Raw genomic sequence first — 21,109 nt, 5'->3', positions numbered from 1 at the left:
GTGATTGAGAGCAAAATCGCTGTTCCAATATGCTGGAAATGAAACACATTTCAGACACACAGTCTACTGTTCTTTCATCACATCCTCACTGGAGCTGTTTACTTAGTTTCCCAATATTTCCCTGTGGGTCTGGACACCACGTTTCCCTGCATTTGATGGATTCTGGACAGAGTAGAGAGGACGTTAACTGCAAAAATACTTTGCTTTTAAAAACAAGGAAATGGTTTCTAATGGGCCAGCAGGGATGGCTTTCCAAGTGTCTCCATCAGTCTGTTTCCTCCCTGTGCTCCTGGGTTAGAATATTGTCATTTGTGTGCACAGTGTCACCAAATCACATGCTGTTTTTATATGGAAGTCATGGGTGGCTCTGAAGTTCCCAGCCTCTCAGTCCAATAAAATGTAAACCCAGGTCTCACCATATCCTTGGGTGAGAGAGAAGAACCCAACTTCTTGGAGGACCTGGCTCCTCCTCCTCACTCTGCCAGTCAGCTGTTAATAGCTCTGTGGTACATGACATTTCCTGCTCCTCTCAGCTGCAGTATTCTGTCAAGTATTTTAAATTGCACATAAAACTAACACCACCATAAGACATAATGTTATGCATTATGACAAGATTCTCAGATATATTAAATAAAAATAATATGCAGCACGGTTGGCATTTTTATCTAGTATAACTGATAAGGAACCAAGAGCCTGCGGTTGTTTGGGGGACCTGCTAAGTACCCCATAGCAGTGCAGAGCGGATTTCTCGTGGATTAGATTCTCCAACTCGAAAGGTATGAAATCTCTTTGGGGAAAGCCAATGCCTAGAATTATTTTTTGGTTAAATATTTTGTTCTTTTTGTTAAAAGATATTTTGAGTTGGAAGTTGGGGCTAAAAGTGTTCTCATTTTGTCACTGACACAGGCCCCGCGAGTCAGATTCTTCCTAATTACGGTTTTTCTTCAGGCAGTATAGGAGGAATAGTAACGTTTACAAAGCATTATCACTTATGGAAGGGATGTGAACTTAGAACCCTTACTCCATCACTTACTGTTTGCATGATCTTGAGTCCTCTGACCTCTCTTAACCTCCGGTTCTTTACCTGGTTGTGAGCACTGATGAGGTGACATGTGCAAAGCTCTCAGGGAGACAGGTCCTGTTTTAGTCCTCCTGTCTCTGGGAGCTGTGATCTGGGAATGATAGAAAGGAGTCATATCTCATTACCTTTTTCCTCTCACCCACACTGAAGTAATCTCAGAACTTCTCACTCATCTAACAAACATGCTAGGCAGAAGATTCTGACTGGCACTGGCTATCAGCAAAAAAGCAAAGCAGCACTTATTTAAAAGATACATGGGCATCCACACATTGGGAAATGACATTTTAGAAAGAAACTTTGTTCACACTGGGTGATTATTCACTTAAGACAGTCACTCTGTTCCTATCACACACACACACACACATTATTCACTTAAGACAGTCACTCTGTTCCTAACACACACACACACACACACGCCACTACATGGAGGACCTGTGCTGATTTGATATTTTCCTAAGAATTAAGAAAGTTTTTTCCTAGTGCCTAAGTTAAAACATGGCCTTTACAAATAGTGATTATGTTGCCTTTCAGAATATTCAGAAAAGGTTCTGCTTCCTAACCTGTGACGCAGCCAGTTACCTTGGCGATAACCTCCGGGGCATCGGATCCAAGTTTGTCAGCTCTTCCCAGATACTTACCTCCTGCTCTGAGTGCCCCACGCTCTTCGTGGACGCTGAGACTGTGAGTATCCCAGGCCTACTCCCGTGGTCAACAGCCTGCCCAGCTGACAGTGTGGAACTTCAGGGAAGCACGTGTGCAGTTGCAGTTTGTTGGAAAGACACTTGGGTTTTTGTGAGCAGCGCTGTGTGGTGATGGGAGCCCCAAAGGCCTGGGTCTGCACAGGAATGGCTGTGCGTGGCCAGCCAAGGCCGTCACTGCAGGAGATCAGGAAGAGACCCCCCCCCCAACCCCTTAGCCCTGTGCCCCCTCTGTGTTCATGGTGCTTCTCTCTGATGACCCTAAAGGCTGTGAACATGGTGCGCTAACCTCTCAGAGCAGCCCTAGCCAGTCCCCATGATGCTGGGTCAGCCAGCCAGATGGGTCCCCAGAGGCACCATGTCATCACTTTCTCTTCTTCCGAGAGACCACCTGCCCTCTTGCTGGATTCATCCAGCCCCACTGCAGATGATGAGTTTGAAGGATGATTAAAATAGTCACTGGCTGACTGCTGAATCGTGACTATATAAACACAATGCTAACCTTCCAAGACCAGCAAGCTTTCTGTAGGGGAGAGGAGCACTCTTTCCATCCCCTATGCATTTCACAGAACCGTCTCATCTGCTCAGTACTTACTGGGGTTTAGAGACAATGAAGATGTGCTTCACTTCTGAAAGTCTCTGAAGAGTCAGTCTTTCCAGGAACTTGATTAGTGGTTGGCTGTCTTGTAGCAAAGAATACGATATGAGAAATCTTTCTATCTTAAATGATTTAAAATGCAAATTAAATAAAAAGACCTAGTTGGAGGTCTGTCTTCACATTTCCTGGAGTATTACTGGATGAAGACTACTGGAGTCCATGCATAAAATGGATGCCGATTCTTAATGCAGGCTTCTGTAGAATGCTTGTTAAGATTTGTCTGTCTAAACTGATATGGGGGAAATGAGTATCTTCACAGGAAATTTAAATTAGCAAGTCATACTCAAGTGCAATTGCTTCTGAGAGTGGAGCAAAATTACAAACTGTACAGGTTATTAAAACAGATGCCACCCCCGACACACTCTGTATTACATCTAAATATACTTCTCTTTTCTGTAGCCATGCCTTTGTCTAGGTGTCTCTCTGGAAGTTGTTTTAATACAAATTATTTTCCTGTCTTTATTAGCTCCTTTCTTGTGGACTTCTGGACAAGCTCAAGTTCAGTGTTTTAGAACTGCAAGAATATTTGGATACCTACAACAACAGGAAAGAGGCCACTCTCTCAGTAAGCGTCTGTGTCTCTGTGCATACAAGTTTCACTAACACTGAATGAACCCAACCACCATGAGCTCTTGGGAGGGGATGTGAATAACACAAGAGAGGCCCTTTTGGGAGAAGACAGACTTACCTAGTCTTCCAACTTAATGGTGATAGAACTATCAATAGTATGGATTATATAAAAATGATACCTACAAAAGAGAAATTTTTCAGCTTCCAATTTTAGCCCTATAGTTTTTCTAACCAAGAAATTGGGGAAAGTGGGTATCTGTTCAATGTATCACTTTATCAAGATTATAACCTCTCTTTTCTCAGAAATTTATTAATAAAATTGTTAATTACGTCCTTCCAGTGTTCGCCTCACCCAAAACTGGTTGAGATGGATCTCACCTCTCTTATCCACCACTCTCAGTAGCTGTTTCTCCCCATCACCGTGGTTTCTCTTGGCCTCAGTTCCTGGTCTTTTCTTCCTCCTTCCTTCAAAGATGTAAACTGTAAAATGTCACAGACAGAAGTGATTCAGAAACCATCCATGCAGACCTCCTGATTTCCAACAAATACTTGTGTGTAATTTCCAGGGAGCATTTCCCATCGTAGACCAGGCACTATAAAAAGATCGTGGATTTTGAAGTCGGATGGACTTTGAACTCAAACTGCAGCTCAGTTTCTTAAGGGTTAGTAACCCTGGATAAGTTACTTAACCTCCTGTCATCTCAGATTCATCATCTATAAGACAGTGTGATATGCTATAATGGTCAGAGCAGCTGTCACTTTCCTGAGTCCTTTTTATATATCCAATAATCTGGTAAGAGTTATCTCTCTCAAATCATGTAATGCTTGCAACTACCCTGGGAGTTGCTATTATTATTCTCATTAGCTAGGAGGTAGAAAAGTGGTTATCTAAACCCAGGTCTTTGGGATTCAAAGGTTCATGCTGTTAACTACAACTCAATGTTGCCTTTGAAATAGAAATAGTGTATGTAAACTGCCCTGCCAAGTACCTCACACACAGAAGACATTCATCCTTAAGCTCCTGGCTTTTTGTTTCTTGTTATTTATTTCCATGACTGTCAAAGAGAGAGTTCTGACATTCTGCTGCAGAAATTCCCTTTGTCTTCTATTTCTGTGGCTCTTTCACTGTCAACTGTTTTCCAGCTTCTCAGGCATCAGATAATAAAAGGAATCCTTTAATTCTGGTTGGTGAACAAGCCAGTCTTTTGATGTGAAGTGTGAGTTTCAGCTCTTCAGTGCTTACTGTTTTCTACCCAAAGGTTCCTTTCACATCTATACTAGTTACTATTCTAGATAGTTAAACTGGCAGAATCTTTAAATAGCTGGGCTATTATTGTAAGGTCTTTCTTACAGTTAAGACCTGCCCCATAGAAGCCGCCTCAACATAACAAAGCCAGGCTGCAAGGCCCAGGCTGACTCAGCCTGGGAAGATGTACTGGCCCTGTCTCCTAATCTCAGGCATATGAAGGGTTTCTAACTGTATGTGGATTTAATTTATACAAACATTTGGAATGGTCTAGTGACACTATTTTTCAGGGTAGATACATCACAATAATAACGTGATAAATGTTGAAATTTTAAAATGGCCATCTCTGAACCCATATAAAAGGGTATTTTAATTTTAAATTGTTAATCTTTAACCAAAAACTTTCAAACGGTCATTGCAGCAAAATTTTAAATCTTATTGTGATTAGAAACTTAATCTATTATATCTTCCCTGACAGAATTGATGATAAACATAAATTCAGACACCACTGAATTTACCTATGTCTCTCTCTTTCTGACAACAGTGGCTTGCAAATTGTAAGGCGACATTTGCAGGAGGATCAAGAGATGGAGTAATTACCTGTCAACCAGGGGACTCAGAGGAAAAGGTAATAAATACCTATTAGAGTTTATCTTTTCTGTGCTGACTTTGTGTGTTGGTTTTGATATACCCAAGAAGCGTGGAACTTGAAAAAGGAAGAGGGAGGAAGCATCATCCCATACATTCACACGAGACCTGTACAGTAAGCAAGATTGTCATTAGAACCAAGCATGATGTTGTGTTGATGGGATTGGTGGGGGAGGTTCTTTCTTTTGGAAAAGCAGAAGTATAAAAATAACCTTTCTGCTGGACACTAACTATACTAACCATTTTCCTAATAAAACTGTTCCTCATTCAAAATATAAAACCAATGTCACAGGGCAATTATCTTTCAATTAAAAATTTTAAAAAGAAGAAAAAAAAATCATTAATTCTTCTCTGAACCACTTAGTTCTTTCAGTGAAGAAAGTCTCTGTTGACCTCTCAGCAATCACACAGATTTTTCTTCTCATTTCAATCTGCTTTAAATACACACCTCAAAAAAAAAAAAAATACACACCTCAGTCCAGCTGGTTTATCAGTATTTGCCGCCTTGTAAAGGAAACACAGCAGAAAAGCGTGAGGTCTCTCATTCTATAGTTACTGCCGAGTGGCCCCCATGGTGGGTACGACAGTGAATTCTGCCTGGGTAGAGTTTCTGATCTATTCAGGGAGATGGACGTAAACAGTCATATGTGTATAAACTGTGACAAGTGCCATTAAGGATAGATGAGAACAGTGAGCTATGAAAAGATATAGCAGAGAACCTGGCCTAACGAGAGGGCAGTTCCGGGAAGGCTTCTCCACAGAGGTGCCATTCAGGCAGAGATCTCAGCTCTGAGCTGGAGTGTGTTAGGGGCGTGTGGTGGGGGGCAGGGGCTTGGTGATCTTGCAAAGGCCCCGAAGTGGCAGGGAACATGACCCTTTGCGAGGACTGAAGGGAGTCTGTGTGGCAGGGCAGGTAGGAAGTGACCAGGAGAAAAGTTGCAGAAGCCAGACCATGCAGGGCTTGGGTGCTTATCCTGACATCAATGGAACCAATTAAAAGTTATTAACAGGAGGGTGTGATTAGATTGGGGCTCTGTCACACTCCTGTGGAAACAGACGCAGTGAGCAAGCGAGGATTCGGGAAGACAGGTTAGGAGGCTACTTACTGGCCAAGGCAGAGATGTCAACTTGTAATTACACTATCACATCGAGAAAAGCATGTCAGAGTGTGGGGCCTTCAAAGGATGAGAAATCACCTTCAAGGTGAGCTTTGTGGAGAAATGATGGTGTTGCTCCATTTAAATATTGATCTTATGTCCAGAGTTGGTGGGAGATTATTTTTCTAATTAGAGCTACCATTTGGCTTCCATTCCAAAGTAAAACCCAACAAATGTTTGACCTCAGAGTACCGCTTATCCTCCAGTGATTTACTCCAGCTCTCTTTTTTAAGTCAGATGCTCTGTCTTCTGGAATAGTTTGTTGTTGCCCATTATTCTGAGCACTCTTTGCCTAAGGACAGATGGAAGCAGAGATTAGGAAGTAAATTTTCACTTGAAGAATCTATGTCTGGGGAAAATAAAATTATATCTGGATATAAACTGCAAAGTCAACATGCCAGAAATTACTCCACGTGTATATTCTATTTCAGAGAAGTGTGGACTTTGTAGAAGGATCAGTGCTTACCTTACTAAACCTAGCAAACTCTTGAGCAGTTAGAGGTGTCAGTTGGCCAGAGATGATGACCATGTACAGACAGGCATGTGAAGTCTCCTGACCCCAAGGCTTGACCCATAACACCAAACTGATTTCTAGTCATTCTTAACAGGTGACAAAAGTGAGAAATTACTGTGGAATTTGTGGAAGAGAATATAATTGTTTTCTAGATGTTGAATATTTTCTGATTTTTTGTCTATTCTCAGTGTAAAGTTGTTACATTAAATTAATGAGGAAAGTTTACACTTAGGTAGCCTATAAGCTATAACCAATTTACAGACATGTTTTATTCAGCTTGTACAAGTTTTTTAATTGACTCAACATTTTAAACTTGAAACTGTTCACACATACCCTCAAAACAGCATTTCTGGCATCTCTTAAAATAAAAAAAAAAAAAAAAAAAAAAACAAAACCTAGCAACACCAGGCCTGCCTTCCTAAATTAGCAGCAGTGACCTTGAGCTGGTGGCTCTCCACCATCCTTGTGCAGTGAGTTCCTGACCCTGCAGGTAAGAGCCAACCATCACGATGTTGTTTTCTTTATGATAGGAACATGTGCCTCTGTACCTAAAGCCCCAAAATGGGGAAGTGAATGCCAAGTAGAAAGAGTTGTTGTGCCTTTTGAGAAAAACGCCAGTGTTTCTCTTTGCTACTGTGAGAACCATCTCTGTGTACTAAGATGCAAGCGCCAGAATGCTGGGCTCCCTCCTGGAAGGAACCTTGGAGGAGGATTCCTAGTGCGTGTACGAAACAGAACAAACTGTGCTCCTAAGAAAAGTGCTTCTCATATGTGAAAAGGATTCTGGAACAGAAGTGTTTTTTTGTTTGTTTGTTTTTTTAAGGCAGGCATGATTAGTTAATACTTTAGGCTACTGGGTGACTACAATACCAGCTCTAGAATGAGGCACAGCGCACAGTAAATACGATGTAAAACAAGGCGGGTGTGCAAGTCCCAGACATGGCTTTACCAGTGCTTTCTCCACCTGTGCACATTCTGAAGACAGACACATCTCTACATGACTTAAAAGCTAGCACTGACCTCTCTGTTGCCCGTGGAATTCATCGTGGAGTGGCTTCTGGGGAGTTGAAGTTCATAGAAACGTAGGTCAGGGTAGAGCGTTGCAGCTCTGGGCTCTCCAGGCCACAGCCTCAAACCTTCAGTGAATTAGCACAGGTCAACTCCTGGTTCTGCGGAGCTGGCCCTAGGAAAGCTGCAGAGGTCATCGCTTCATCTGTTGTAAGTGATTTTAGTTGATGGACATGGAATTTCACAGCCATTTCTGAGCACTACTTGAACACTCGACTCTGTGGACTCAAGTACAATAATTTACATTTAGCCCCACTACATTTTATCTATTACATTCAAATCATCATAGAATCTTCTTGGACACTAACCCTCTTGGTTGTGTGTTTCCTATCCCTGCCTAATCCATGAATGGGAGAAGCCTGCAGCCTCTGTTCTACAGATTGAACAAGCAGCTAAATGTTGAACAAGACAAGATGTTTCTCCAGCTAAACTGTAACCCATTAAACTTCATCCTTCAGATAGTCAGTCATTCTCTATAAGGAATCTCTTTTCTAGACTGACTAAGGAAATGCCTCCTGAAGTGGAAGTTTTCTTGAAAAGTAAATACTTCAAGCTTTGCAATCTATATTAGAGGCTTAAGCGTATTTACCTTTCAAAATTTTGGAAGATATTCATGACAAATGTCCAAAAGAACTATTCAATAAATGTGATACAACAATCATCAATGTGCCAGAGCCAAGTGATATTAGCAACAGTGAGAACATATTGTTTCTACCTGCTCAGGAGGTTACAAGCATCTAGGTAACACAGAGTGGGCTTCCCAGGTGGTGCTAGTGGTGAAGAACCTGCCTGTCAATGCAGGAGACATAAAAGACACAGGTTCAATCCCTGGCATGGGAAGATCCCCTGGAGGAAGGCATGGCAACCCACTCCAGTACACCTGCCTGGAGAATCCCATGGGTAGAGGAGCCTAGGGGCTCCTAGGGTCACAGAGTCAGACACAACTGAAGTGACACATGCAACACCAAAGTAGGAAAGCTTCAACACTTGGCTAGATTTTCTATATTCTATCAAGTTTAGTTCAAACCAGTGACTTTCAGAGATTAAACATGGTAAAAACCATAGCTAATATATCAACAGTAATACTGTGACTTACCTTCTGATATGTCGAAAGTTTCTAAGAGGCATGTTCCTTGTGGTTCAGTGGTTAAGACTCCACACTTCCAATGCAGGGAGGGGCAGGTTTGATCCCTGGTTAGGGAACTAAGATCCTGCATGCCAAAAAAAAAAAAAGAAAAATTCTTAGATTTTTCACCTAACTAGCTGTCATAAGCAAAGCACTCCTTTCAGAGCAGAGTACAGAGAAACAAGAATGGCTGTGCTACTGCTGATGTCTAGGCTTTAAAGCTCCCTTGTCTATGATGGGTTCTTAATATTTTGAGTTAATTTTTCTTCTCATTTTGAGAAAACATACATCTAAATCCAGTTCAATAAATCAAGCCGTATCAGGTGTACAGGAACAGGGCTTGAAGAAAATGCGTGTGACCAAATAAAACAGTGACATTTCCACATTTTCAAAAGCATCCTGTATCACCAGAAACAGATACATCTGTAAAGATTTCTAAAGGGATTATTTTTACAACCTGGATACCAGAAAATATTAGCACAGGGTGGGGGAAAAGTTTAACATTTTCCTTGAAAGGCATTTTTCACTATCTTTTTGAAGCTCTAAATGCAAACTCGGTCCCAGCCTGAGGCCAAGGAAAGGATTTTTGAGATAGTAAATATCAATGCAGCTTGGACTAGCCTACCTAAAAAGGAGTGCGTAAGAAGGACTCTGAGAACTGGTGTTCGTCAAGTTGGCCATCTCCCAAGAAACACAGTTTTGTGCCCTGAGTGCCAGGTGGGAGGAATTTGTTGACAATGAAATTCCTTAGCACCAGTCTGGAGTCAGAAAGTCTCACTGGCCTTCATTGAACAGAGAAGATTTTCCTTTAGCTGATCTGACGACCTTCTGGAATTACAACCTTGTTTTGGAAACCAGTAAAAAGATAGAAGTTTCTTCACATAATACCCTGTAATTGAAAAAAAATAAAAAAATTCCCTGTAATTGCTCAGTACTTGCTTCTTTCCATGCTTCTGGAAAGTAAATTCCATGGCAGGAACAGTTACATGCTAAGGTGCTTACTAACGTTTCAATCAAATTTGATGTTTTCTAAAAAGTCCTCACAGTGGAGACTCTGTACGTGTAGATTTAAGACTAGCCCTGTAATCCTTTCTTGTGTGACTGTCTTTCAGTAGTATGTAAGGTTTGGTTATAAAAATGTCTAGCATAATGGTTATAAAGTTTTCTTGAAAATAGCAAATAACTTCGGTTGTATAATCTGTATCACAGGCTTAAAGATTTAAAAGGTATTTACAGCCAGGGTCAAAAAAACTACTCAATAAACTTGATACAGCAGTCATCAATGTGCCAGACCCTCATGGTATTACTAGCAGTGAGACAAGAGGAAACCCTTAGAAGGCAGGGGGTAAGGGAGTTGGTACTGATGATGCTTTATGTTTGAAGATACTAATAATTTGATAGTTTTATTAATAATAATGATAGCTTTATTTTTTGTATACTGTACCTTATGTTAAGTACAACATATTAAACTGATGATAATTTAGGTTTTTTTGGAAAGAGTTTTAAAATAAGTGGTTTTTGTTATTGATGATTAGAAATAGAAGATCCTTAAATATTTTGAAAATCCAGAACCAGATGTATTGACCCATTGTTAGAAATGGCCAAGTGGATTTTTTTTTTTAATGTTCTCTCAGGTTGTGGTAATCTCTTACCACATACACAAACCTTCCCTAACAAGTCTATGATTACAATATGGTGACACCAAAAATATGATAGCTGTAGTTGAACATGGCCCAGATACAAATTTATATTCTTCTAGACTTAATGGTTGGTTCTAGAAGACTTTTAGAAATTCACTACTGGGAGAAAAATTATAAAAAATAAAATGCAAGGTTACTTGTCATAGTTCACACTTGTTCGGGAGGATGAAGACAACATTTAATCCTTTGAAATAATATCTAACTCTCCTGTCAGAGGGCTTCTCTTGTGGCTCAGTTGGTAAAGAATCAGCCTCCAATGCGGAAGACCTGGGTTCAATCCCTGAGTTGGGAAGATCCCCTGGAGAAGGGAAAGGCTACCCACTCCAGTATTCTAGCCTGGAGAATTCCATGGAGTGTATAGTCCATGAGGTCGCAAAGAGTCGGACATGACTGAGAGACTTTCACTCACTCCTGTCAGATATTCTCAATATGGAAAGCAATATGACTAAAGAAAATGCCACTTAGATTGTTAATTATATATATGCTAATTAGATAGTCGTAGTTCAGTAGATATGGAGCCAAGCACATTAAAGACTTTTCCTTAACTAACATTTAGCAATGATTGTTTGGGGCGGTAGTTCTTCCAAATTAATCCAATGGCATCCTCACAGTTTTACTACATTTACATGTTATTCACATTTAAACACTAAAATCTTCAAGCAATACAAGTTTTCGCTTACTGTCTCCAAGACCAACAGAATCTAAAGCAACTAATCAAAGAATCTAAAGGATCACAAATTATGTTTTCCAATGACACGTTTCCCATTAGAGCTTGTCTTAAACTGGACCGCTGTGCCTGTTGAATGGGTACCACATTTGCAAGCATTTATCACGGTGGGGCGAGCGATGCTAATACTGCTGGACGGCTCTGCTCGTGAAGAGGGCCGTGCTTTCTGTTGCATGCAGTACACTGACCCTGTCCTCTCTTTCCTTTCCTTTGTTTCCTGTGCCATGCTTGCTGTGTAGCAAATGGAATCTCTTGCAGTAAGTTAACTTTCTTTCATACTTTGTCCATTTAGGCATGGACCCATAACAAATCTTATTTTTACTGTGACTATTATATCTCTTAGCATGTTTTTCCCTTTTTTGTTTCATTTTCTTTTATTTGGTAGACTAAGACATGTAGTTTTTATTAGCATTCCAGGCTGCTTTCCTCCCCAAATAGAAACTTATGTTGCTATGAACTTTCATGCGCTAGGTGGGATATTTTTAGTAATAACTACCATTATTGGACACTTAGGAAAGTCAGGGTTTTCACAGCTGGGTTTCACCCTAACTTGTGAAAGGTAACATTCAGTTTTTAAATGATACTTTTTTAATCTGCGAGTCTCTGGAAGTTGTCTTTAATACCTAATTTTGAAAGGTTTCCACAAACAAAAGTTTAAATGATCGTAAAATGTGTTACTAAAACAACCAAAGACCTAATTTGCATTAACGAGTGAGTATAGCTACTTCTTTAAACTTAGGCTTGTTATAAGCACTGAGAGATCACATAAATCTAAGCAGAATTTTCCCCTGCCCTAAGGGCCAGAGAGAGAGGAAAAAGAAAAAATCCATCTAGCATGGTCTTAACACGAATGGGAGTCATTTTTAAAAATTAGGATCAAACATATGTTAATACCATTAATGGAATATTCTTCCTAAAAACCTAAATTTTAATTCTTGTCATTTCTCTCTTTAAAGTGATCTGGGGAAAATAATTTTAAGTCACCTCAGCAACTGAGGTGACCTTAGCAGTCACCTAAGCACCTCAGCAGCTCTCAATTCTGCATTCTTTTAGTCTTATTAAGCTTCCCTTAATAAAGGGAAGATAAAGAATCCACCTGCAAGGCAGGAGACCTGGGTCCGTTCCCAGGTTGGGAAGATCCCCTGGAGGAGGGCATGGCACCCCACTCTGGTATTCTTGCCTGGAGAATTCCTTGGACAGAGGAGCCTGGTGGGCTACATACAGTCTATGGGGTCACAAAGAGTTGGACATGACTGAGCAACTTTCACACACACTAAGAGTAAAAGAAAGGCCCTGTTTATCCTTACTTAACCACATTTGAATGGTAAAGTGTTGGTTTAAGCCACATATTTAACCCACTTTCACTGGTGACTGCTGAGCCATGCAGTTCTATCTGGTGAAAGCTGTCCTTTTCCTCTGGCAGAATCCTGTCCTCTACTGAGGAGCTAAACCTTTCTTGGGATTAAACAGGCAAAGTTTAGAGACCATTAAGCAGATACGGCTTAAACAGTAGTCATGATCATTGGTGTTGGAATTATTCATGGTTTATCCTTACTTTACAGTACATGTACGCTGTATAATGAAAACATTTTCAATTCCAGAGGTGTCTATAGGGCTCAAGGCCCATTTTGTAGGAATAGTTTTTAAAAATTCTTTCCACAGAAAGTTTTGCATGCTTTTCATCATTTCTCCTTTTTGTAAGCACTTTGGGCCCTTTTTATATCTAATTCAACAAGTATCTGCTGAGCACTGAGTAGAAACTGTCGGTAAAACTGGCACAGAACCTTAGACAATCACATGACTTCTTCCTATGTTTACAGACTTTAAGATCTGTGCCTGCACCCTGAGTGCAGCCAGAATTGTCACAAGGAATAATCTCTCGAGTGTCTCCTGGATTGATAAAATTTGACACCTAGAACCAGTTAATGTCATGCCTTTAAAATATACTTTAAATAAAAAGAAAATGTTTTAAAAGACATATAGCTTATAAAAATTAACACAACCACAGCTATAACACAACTACAGCTGTAATTTGTAGATATTAAATCTAATAGACAAATATAATGGAAATTTGGCAGTTCACCAAGTCCCTTTATAGCTACTAATTCTATTTAGTAATCTTCCAGGATTTGTTTTATTCTATATTATACTGTGAGTTTCTCACTGATATTCATTGATTGGATTTTATTGTTCTGTATTATTTAGAGTGGTAACAGCTAGTTACGCTTCCTTGTTTTAAAAAGAAAAAATGTTAAGTCTCCACTAAGATTTCACTTATTATATAAGAATGATCCTTAGTAACTATTTCTTCCTACACAAATTCTCTCTTTAGCAATTGGAACTGTGTCAGAGGTTGTATAAGCTACACTTCCAGCTGCTGCTGCTTTTTCAGTCCTACTGTAAGCTCATCGGCCAGGTGCACGAAGTCAGCTCCATGCCAGAGGTGAGCCCCCCCACCCCCAGGTCCTGCCATGAGCTCAGCACTGCTTTTCCTTTGTTCTCCCCCAGTTTATGTAATAAACTATTACACCAGTTTATGTGTAATAGAATCACTTGAACATTTATAATCATTTCACTTAAGTACAAGTCTTAAAACACTAGTGTCTCATATTTATTTCCATGCTTCTTTGGTGGTGCCAGGACTAGGGTGAGGCAAGTGACCTACCTGGACACAAAATGCAAGGACAGCCTTGAGGATCCAGGGGAGGCCAGCTTGGCATAGTTCTAAGGGAGGTGCTCACCCTAGCGACAATATTCACACGCCTACAATATTTAAAACTTACCTAGATTTGAAATAAGAAATTCACTTCCAAGCTTAAAAATTGTGTGTCTAAGACAGTCTAACAACTTATATAAAAGGCTTATTAACCTCATTTAATTTTGAGCCCGGGGCTGGAGTGTATCATTGTGTCTAAGCAGCATCTGCGTGAAGACTGTCCTTGAGGGCTTCAGTTCTATAGCTTGTTCAGTGAGCAAGCTGGGAATGAAGAAAAGCAAAGATGTTGGATAAATCAACTTCCCAAAGAAAACAGGCATCCTCAGTTTGCATTAGGAAGGGAAAAAAAACCTTTAAATTCACATCTGTTCTTTTTTTAAATGCTCTTGAGGTCAAACTGCAATACAGCTATCTTCAATAGTACACTTGGGAGCACTAGAAGTGACATAGGTTCTCTTTATGATTTATTTCTTAATAATACAGGATCTTCTGGTTCCAGTGAATCTGAGGCAAAATATCCTTACCTCTGTGATGAATACTAACATGACATTGTGATTTTTCCTCCTCTCCCTTAAAATTATGTCTTTCATCTTTTCCAATGCATAGGGATAGGGATAAAAATTTATTCCTCAAACAGGTTCATGTTCTTGATTACATTTATTGGGCACTTATGTGCCCAACTGTTTAAATAAGCTGTGAGGTGGATAACATCTTCAGTCTCACAGCACTGAAGGCACATAAGAATCTATCTGCTTGACCGTGTAGTAGTCAAGAATGCAGGAGTGGCATCTACCCAGCTTTACCCAGCTCCTCTGCCTGTTCTTCTAGTGCATTTTACCTCTATGTGTGCCCTTCTACTTAAATAGAAAACATTAGGAGGAGTCAATCTTTTATACAAGGAGAGTGTGCCAGCTGTTGATACAGTTATTCAGTGCATACAGCCCCTTAGCCCTACATATATCAAGCAGTATAGTTCCATCAGTTCTGTTTTTAGTTTACTGAGATATTAAGCTTGTGCTTAACCAGACCTCATACAATTTTAATTGGGGATGTAAAATCCAGCCTGCAACTAAATATAGTAAAAATACTTTTTTTTTTTTAACAGCTGCTAAATATGTCCAAGGAACTGAGTGACCTAAAGAAAAACCTGAAGGAGGCCACTGCAGCCATTGCAGCTGACCCTCTTTACGTCGAGGGGGCATGGTCCGAGCCAACCTTTACATCCACTGAGGCAGCCATCCAGTCCATGCTTGAGTGCTTGAAGAACAACGAACTTGGCAAGGCTTTACGGCAAATAAGGGAATGCAGGTAACGCGACTATTTGTATTGTTGTTTCGTCGCTAAGTCATGTCTGACTCTTTGGCCCCATGAACTTATAGCCTTTCAGGCTCCAGTGTCCATGGGGTTTCCCAGGCAAGCATACTGGAGCGGGTTGCCATGCTCTCCTCCAGGGGATCTTCCCGACCCAGGGATCAAACCTGCATCTCTTAAGTCTCCTGCATTGGCAGGTGGGTTCTTTACCACTAATGCCACCTGGGAAGCCCACTAGTTAGGCATGCATTTCTTTTAACTATCTCTAACAGTCACTTTGTCAGGGCTAGGGACTAAATCACCGTGGAAGGAACATTGAGATGTTTATATAAATCCCCCTCGGATCCTTTCCATTACCATGACAGAAACATCAGGTTTCAGAACTTATTGTCTGAAATATTAGTGTTGGTTCTAGTTATCTGTCATCTCTAAAATGTTTAAACACTTCAAAGTATGCTCCAAAATAATTTTAAAACTAATTTTTTGAATGTATCCTTTTTGGGACTTTCTCCCTATATTTTGATAGTATATTCACATTCACTGTAACCACAATGCTATAGCAAATAAATGTTTTAAGATTATAGGATTCCATTCTGGCTTTTTTTTTTTTTTTTTTTGCCACACAGTGTGACATGTGGGATCTTAGTTCCTCAACCAGGAATCAAACCTATGCCCCCCTGCAGTGGAAGTTCATAGTCTTAACCACTAGACAGTAAGGAAAACCCCTATTCTGATATTTTTATACTTTAGATTTTATCAAAACCAATAAAAATTAATATTCTAAAACTGATTATAGTGATGTTTATACAACTCTGAATATTAACCAAAAAAGCCACAGGATTATATTTTGGATAGCTGAATTGTATAGTGTATGAATTTTATCTCAATAAAAGCTTTTGTATTCAGAAAGTAGTTTTCTTGTACTAATAAAGACTCAACCTTATAAATTAACAGTGCCTCTAACCTCTGCTGCTCTTTTCTGCCTGCAGAAGTCTGTGGCCCAATGACATCTTTGGAAGCAGTTCTGACGACGAGGTCCAGACACTACTGAATATTTACTTCCGTCATCAAACTCTGGGACAGACGGGCACTTACGCGTTGGTGGGGTCTAACCAGAGCCTGACTGAGATCTGCACCAAGCTGATGGAGTTGAACATGGAGATCCGGGACATGATCCGCAGGGCCCAGAGCTACCGGGTCCTCACTGCCTTTCTTCCAGATTCCAGCGTTTCCGGCACTAGTCTCTGACAGGAGCCTCCCATCCCCCATGGGTGCCAAGCTGGGGGTGCTGCCATGCTGGGGTGACGTCATTCAGTGTCTTCTCAGCCTTCAAAAGGCTTGGTCAGACTGTTCTCCCTCTTGTTACCTGTAGGACTTTTCATAAAGAGAATGGCAGAACTTCCCACATGTAGCAATACTCTAAGAACCAAGGTAGCATAGGACGGTTTTGGAACAGCCTCCACCCATCATTCTGTGTGGCACAAACACGTTATCCTTTTACTGAGCAAATGCAACTCACTACTGAAGATGTGACTTCCATTGCATACCAAAGCCAACTACTCTGAACAATACCTTCCTTTCTAGAAACAATTTTAGATTGGCAAAAGTGCAATGTTTTCTTCACTAAATATTTTATATTCTAAAACTTGTACATTCTTTTTCTTTTTTTTTTTTTTTGGCTTTTGTTTTGTGTGTGTGTGTGTGTGAGGTGAGCTGAGGAAGGAGCAGGCAGAATGAAGCTGGCCACTGAAAACTGTAAGACGGTCAAAAGCTGACAGCCTGTGTATGTGAAAAGGGAATTGTAAATGGACAATTTAATGTACACTGAAATTTGAATACCATTACTGTATCTAAAAGGAGCTGCTATGAAGTACCTTTCTTATGTTGCTAGGCTACTGTCTCGGAAAGCCCTGGATCTCTTTGCAGGGGTCTGTGATTAAGACCTCGCACCAAAAATGGTCCAGATAGACCTTTTTTGAAGGATCTTGGCTGCTTTTTACTAGAATGTTGCTTTTATGAACATATTTATACTACAGAAGGATGAGTGTTAATTTTAACCAACTTTGCCATTTTGTAGAAAAAAGTTAAAGACATCCACATTATAAATTCCAAGTCTTTCCACCTGTTACGCATGCATATTTTAATATCCACATGGATAGCCAGAAATAGGACATAAAGGTAAAATATGAGTTGTCATTTTGTTTCTTAAGAAATGTCATTTTATTTGTAATATATATGTAAAGGGCCATTCTTAAAGTTTTCTCCTTAAATTTAATGCTGTCAAGTGTTAGCTGTGTGCATGTAAACCTGTTGCACATCAGAAACATATTCAAAGTTTATCTGTGTAACTTATTCACTCTGTAAATACATTTAAAGTTTTTGTGATGTAATCTCGGTTGACATTCTGTTTAGAACTGCCTTTAAACTAAAAAAAACAAAAAAACAAAAAGATACCACAGGTTTTATTTCTACTTAATGAAGATTTTTGCTTTGATTTATATTTTTGCATGTGGGTTGCCATGGTGACAATCCCAAGGAGTACCACACTTGTGTGTTCCATGACTGGCAGCCAGGGGGTTGTGAAGCAAGTACCATGACCCTGGGAAGAGGGGATCTCTATAACCTCTTGAGGTAGACACCAAAGACTGTAACCCTCAACCAGCTCTCGCTACAACCATAGGCAAGAAACCCGAAAAAAAGAACTCTCATTATCCACAGCCTATCATTAGGTTGTCATCCTTAAAATTTTGAAAGAGATCCATTAATGATAAGGAAAAAGTAGAGAGTTCTATTCTTTCACAATAACCCATCTATTCTTCACCCAGCTCAAAAAACAGGATCATGGAAACACATAACTAACTTTTATGGTCTCCCTATTCATACTCCTTAGATTAACCAATGTAACTTGCTTTCTAATATACAACTAAATCATAAGTAGTAATTTTTCTAGAAGTATCCACAACAGAGTCTGATTCAAGATTTTTTTAATGTTACCACAGATACAATTATTAACTGGTTTTAATGACTTTCTGGACATTGCTGTCAACATACTATTTTGATGATTTTCAACTTACCCTAAAGATGATTAACCATAATCATTAGGAAAAAACAATCACAATCTCTCTGGGGAAAAAAATTTTTCACAAAATGCAGGTTTCTGTGGTTAACAACACTAAGCAACTCAAGTTCTGCTGGGACCCCCACTAGAAAGGACTGATTAGTCGTGACTGAATTTTCCACCGTGGCCTCTTACCCAATAAAGAACCACCATGATTGGGTTATTCTTTTAAAAAGAGTTTTTCAGTAATATCATCTGTAGTCATGAGAAGTAGTGGGGTTTTTTTTTTTTTTTTACTGTTTTCTTATTTTTTTAAAACAGGTTTGTTAATATGAAAGAGTTCTACTTTTCCTGTTTCTTAACCTCCTCTCCCTTAGTGAAGCAGAAGGGCCCTCTGAAGCTGCAAATAGGCCCCAGCGGAGGGCAACAATCAGTGGCTTTAGAGCTGCCCTCAAGTCTGGAGTATCGTGTTCTCCCTCTATTACTGAAGCCTTAATGTTCACTTCCCCAGGGGCAGGCACAGGAGAGGAGGAGTAGGGTATCTGCCCTCTCCTTCAGATGCCTATTTCCTCACCTCTGAGAAGGAACACCTCCTCCTACCACCATGCTTTTTAGCCCCAGAATATCACATACTGTATCCACTGGCATAAAAAAGCAATTCAGGTAGGTGTACTGCAACTTAAGACATAACTTGATTAACCTGTAGTGTCCAAATTGAGTATTTTAGTAAAAGCACCATACATTTTAGAGGCATGTGAATGTCTTATTCCCACCAATAGGTAAGACTGTTACTGTTAGTAAAGATGTGAGATAAAGATCCTTGTAATTTAGCATTGCACACGTGTGTACAAACATGGATAGAGTCAATTCTTAAGGCTCTTCGGGTTCCAAACTAACGTTGTTCCTTCCAGTGAATTGTGGAATTACAGAAATAAGGTGGCGGTTGGGGGTGGGGTGGGGTGGGGAGGAGTGTTCCAGGCAGGGAACAACTGGGAGTGCCCAGAGAGGTGATGGAAGCTCTGTGCCCTCTCCCCAAACCCTGCCCTATGCATCTGTTCCCTGTGGGTGTTCATCTGTAGCCTTTATCATATCCTTTAACAAAAAATCAGTAAACAGTACTAGCATTTAAGGCATATCCCTCTCCAAAGCTTGGTGTTATCCTTTCTACAACCTCATTGCTCAGCACACAGATCAACATTAGCTCCGTCTTCTGGGAACCTGGCAGAAACACGGATCCTCAGGTCCTACGCCAGACCTACAGATTCAGAATCTGCATTTTAACAGAACCCTCAGAGAGATCCCCAGACAAGGACCTGAGCTCATCCTCTCACGAAAACACCAAAATCACAACTATCTGCTGAATAACCATCAGGAAAAATGACTAGAGCCTACCAAAAAAGATAATCTACTATCAAAGACAAAAAAGCAGCCACAACAACATGGTAGGAGGGTTCCATTTGCCATATAATCAAATCACACACCCACAGAGTGGGTGACCCAGAAACTGGAAAATCATTTCATCACAGAGGTTCTCCCACAGGAGTGAGAATTCTAAGTGCCAGGTCAGGTTCCCCAGTCTGGGGGTCTGGCCATTGGGAGGAGGAGCCCCCAGCGCATTTGGCTTTGAAGACCGAGGGGCTTGACTGCAGGAACTCCATAGAACTGGTGGAAGCAGAAATGCCACTCTTGGAGGGTGCACATAAGATTTCATGCACACTGGGACTCTGGAGAAAAAGCAGTAACTTCATAAGAGCCTGGCCCAGTCCTACCTGCTAGTTTTGGATGGTGTCCTGGGGAGGCAGAGGGCAGCTATGACTCATTGCAGGAACAAGAACACTGGTGGCAGAGGTACTGGGGACTACTCATTTGCATGAATGGTCCTTGAGGCTGCCATTTGAGGCCAAGACCTAGCCTCACCCAACAGCCCAAAGGTTACAGTGCTGAGATGCCTCAGGCCAAACAGCACAGCCCTGCCCTTCAGACAGGCTGCTTAAAGTCTTCCTGAGCTCACACACACACCTATAAACACACCTCTTGACAGAGCCAGAGGGATAAGACCCAACTCCATCCATCAGTGGGCTGGCATGAATCCCTCCCACCAGGAAGCCTGAACAAGTCTCTTGGGCCATACTTATCTACCAGAGGGAAGACACCAGAAACAAGAGGAACTACAATGCGGCAGACTGTGGGACAGTAAACACACAAAGTTAGACAAAATGAGACAGCAGAGGAATATATTCCAGAGTAAGGAACAAGACAAAATCCTAGAAGAATAAATAAGTTAAATGAAGATGGGCAATCAAACCAAAAAAGAATTCAGAGTAATGATAATAAAGATGACCCAAGTCCTCAGATGTCCTTTTTATCATAGGGGACTGGAATGAAAAAGTAGGAAGTCAAGAGATACCAGGAGTAACAGGCAAATTTGGTCTTGGAGTACAAAATGAAGCAGGGCAAAGGCTCACAAATGAACTGGTCATAGCAAACACCCTCTTCCAACAACATAAGAGAAGACCCTACACATGGACATTACCAGATGGTCAATACCAAAATCAGATTGACTAAATTCTCAGCAGCCAAAGATGGAGAAGCTCTATACAGTCAGCAAAAACAAGACCAGAAGCTGACTGTGGTTCAGATTATGAACTCCTTACGGCCAAATTCAGATTTAAATTGAAGAAAGAAAGTAGGGAAAACCACTAGACCATTCAGGTATGACCTAAATCAAATCCCTTGCTAATACACAGTGGAAGTGACAAAAAGATTCAAGGGATTAGATCTCATAGTCAGAGTGCCTGAAGAACTATAGACAGAGGTTCATGACATTCTAC

General features: G+C 40.5%; 2 protein-coding genes across 17 annotated transcripts in view; one reads left to right on the top strand and one right to left on the bottom strand.

Annotated features, from left to right (window-relative positions):
* FRY (FRY microtubule binding protein) overlaps positions 1–19,137 on the top strand; it is a 329,088-nt gene extending 309,951 nt beyond the window's left edge. For 2 of the 3 annotated variants that reach the window (XM_065901751.1, XM_065901752.1), the window contains exons 56-61: positions 1,613–1,762; positions 2,904–3,002; positions 4,798–4,881; positions 13,526–13,636; positions 15,015–15,217; positions 16,210–19,136. In XM_065901751.1, coding sequence (XP_065757823.1) covers positions 1,613–1,762; positions 2,904–3,002; positions 4,798–4,881; positions 13,526–13,636; positions 15,015–15,217; positions 16,210–16,468 — 906 coding nt within the window. In that variant the 3' untranslated portion in view covers positions 16,469–19,136. Of the gene's footprint in view, positions 1–1,612; positions 1,763–2,903; positions 3,003–4,797; positions 4,882–11,432; positions 11,451–13,525; positions 13,637–15,014; positions 15,218–16,209 lie in introns of all 3 variants that reach the window. The other variant, XM_065901750.1, reaches the window with a different exon arrangement.
* The window catches only part of ZAR1L (zygote arrest 1 like), a 97,504-nt gene that overhangs the window by 13,949 nt on the left and 62,446 nt on the right, over positions 1–21,109 (bottom strand). For 4 of the 14 annotated variants that reach the window (XR_010658492.1, XR_010658487.1, XR_010658494.1 and 1 more), the window contains 7 exons: positions 8,737–8,851; positions 7,593–7,858; positions 4,893–5,009; positions 3,386–3,487; positions 2,375–2,462; positions 1,720–1,956; positions 1,034–1,172 (listed from right to left, as the gene is read on the bottom strand). The gene's annotated coding sequence lies outside the window, so the exon portion shown is untranslated. Of the gene's footprint in view, positions 1–416; positions 544–1,033; positions 1,173–1,719; positions 1,957–2,374; positions 2,463–3,385; positions 3,488–4,892; positions 5,010–7,592; positions 7,866–8,736; positions 8,852–21,109 lie in introns of all 14 variants that reach the window. The other 10 variants (XR_010658483.1, XR_010658489.1, XR_010658486.1 and 7 more) reach the window with 8 other exon arrangements.

Source organism: Muntiacus reevesi, chromosome 11, assembly GCF_963930625.1.
Source record: "Muntiacus reevesi chromosome 11, mMunRee1.1, whole genome shotgun sequence".
In the NCBI taxonomy this organism is placed as follows: domain Eukaryota; kingdom Metazoa; phylum Chordata; class Mammalia; order Artiodactyla; family Cervidae; genus Muntiacus; species Muntiacus reevesi.
This window is presented reverse-complemented; position numbering and strand designations above follow the sequence as displayed.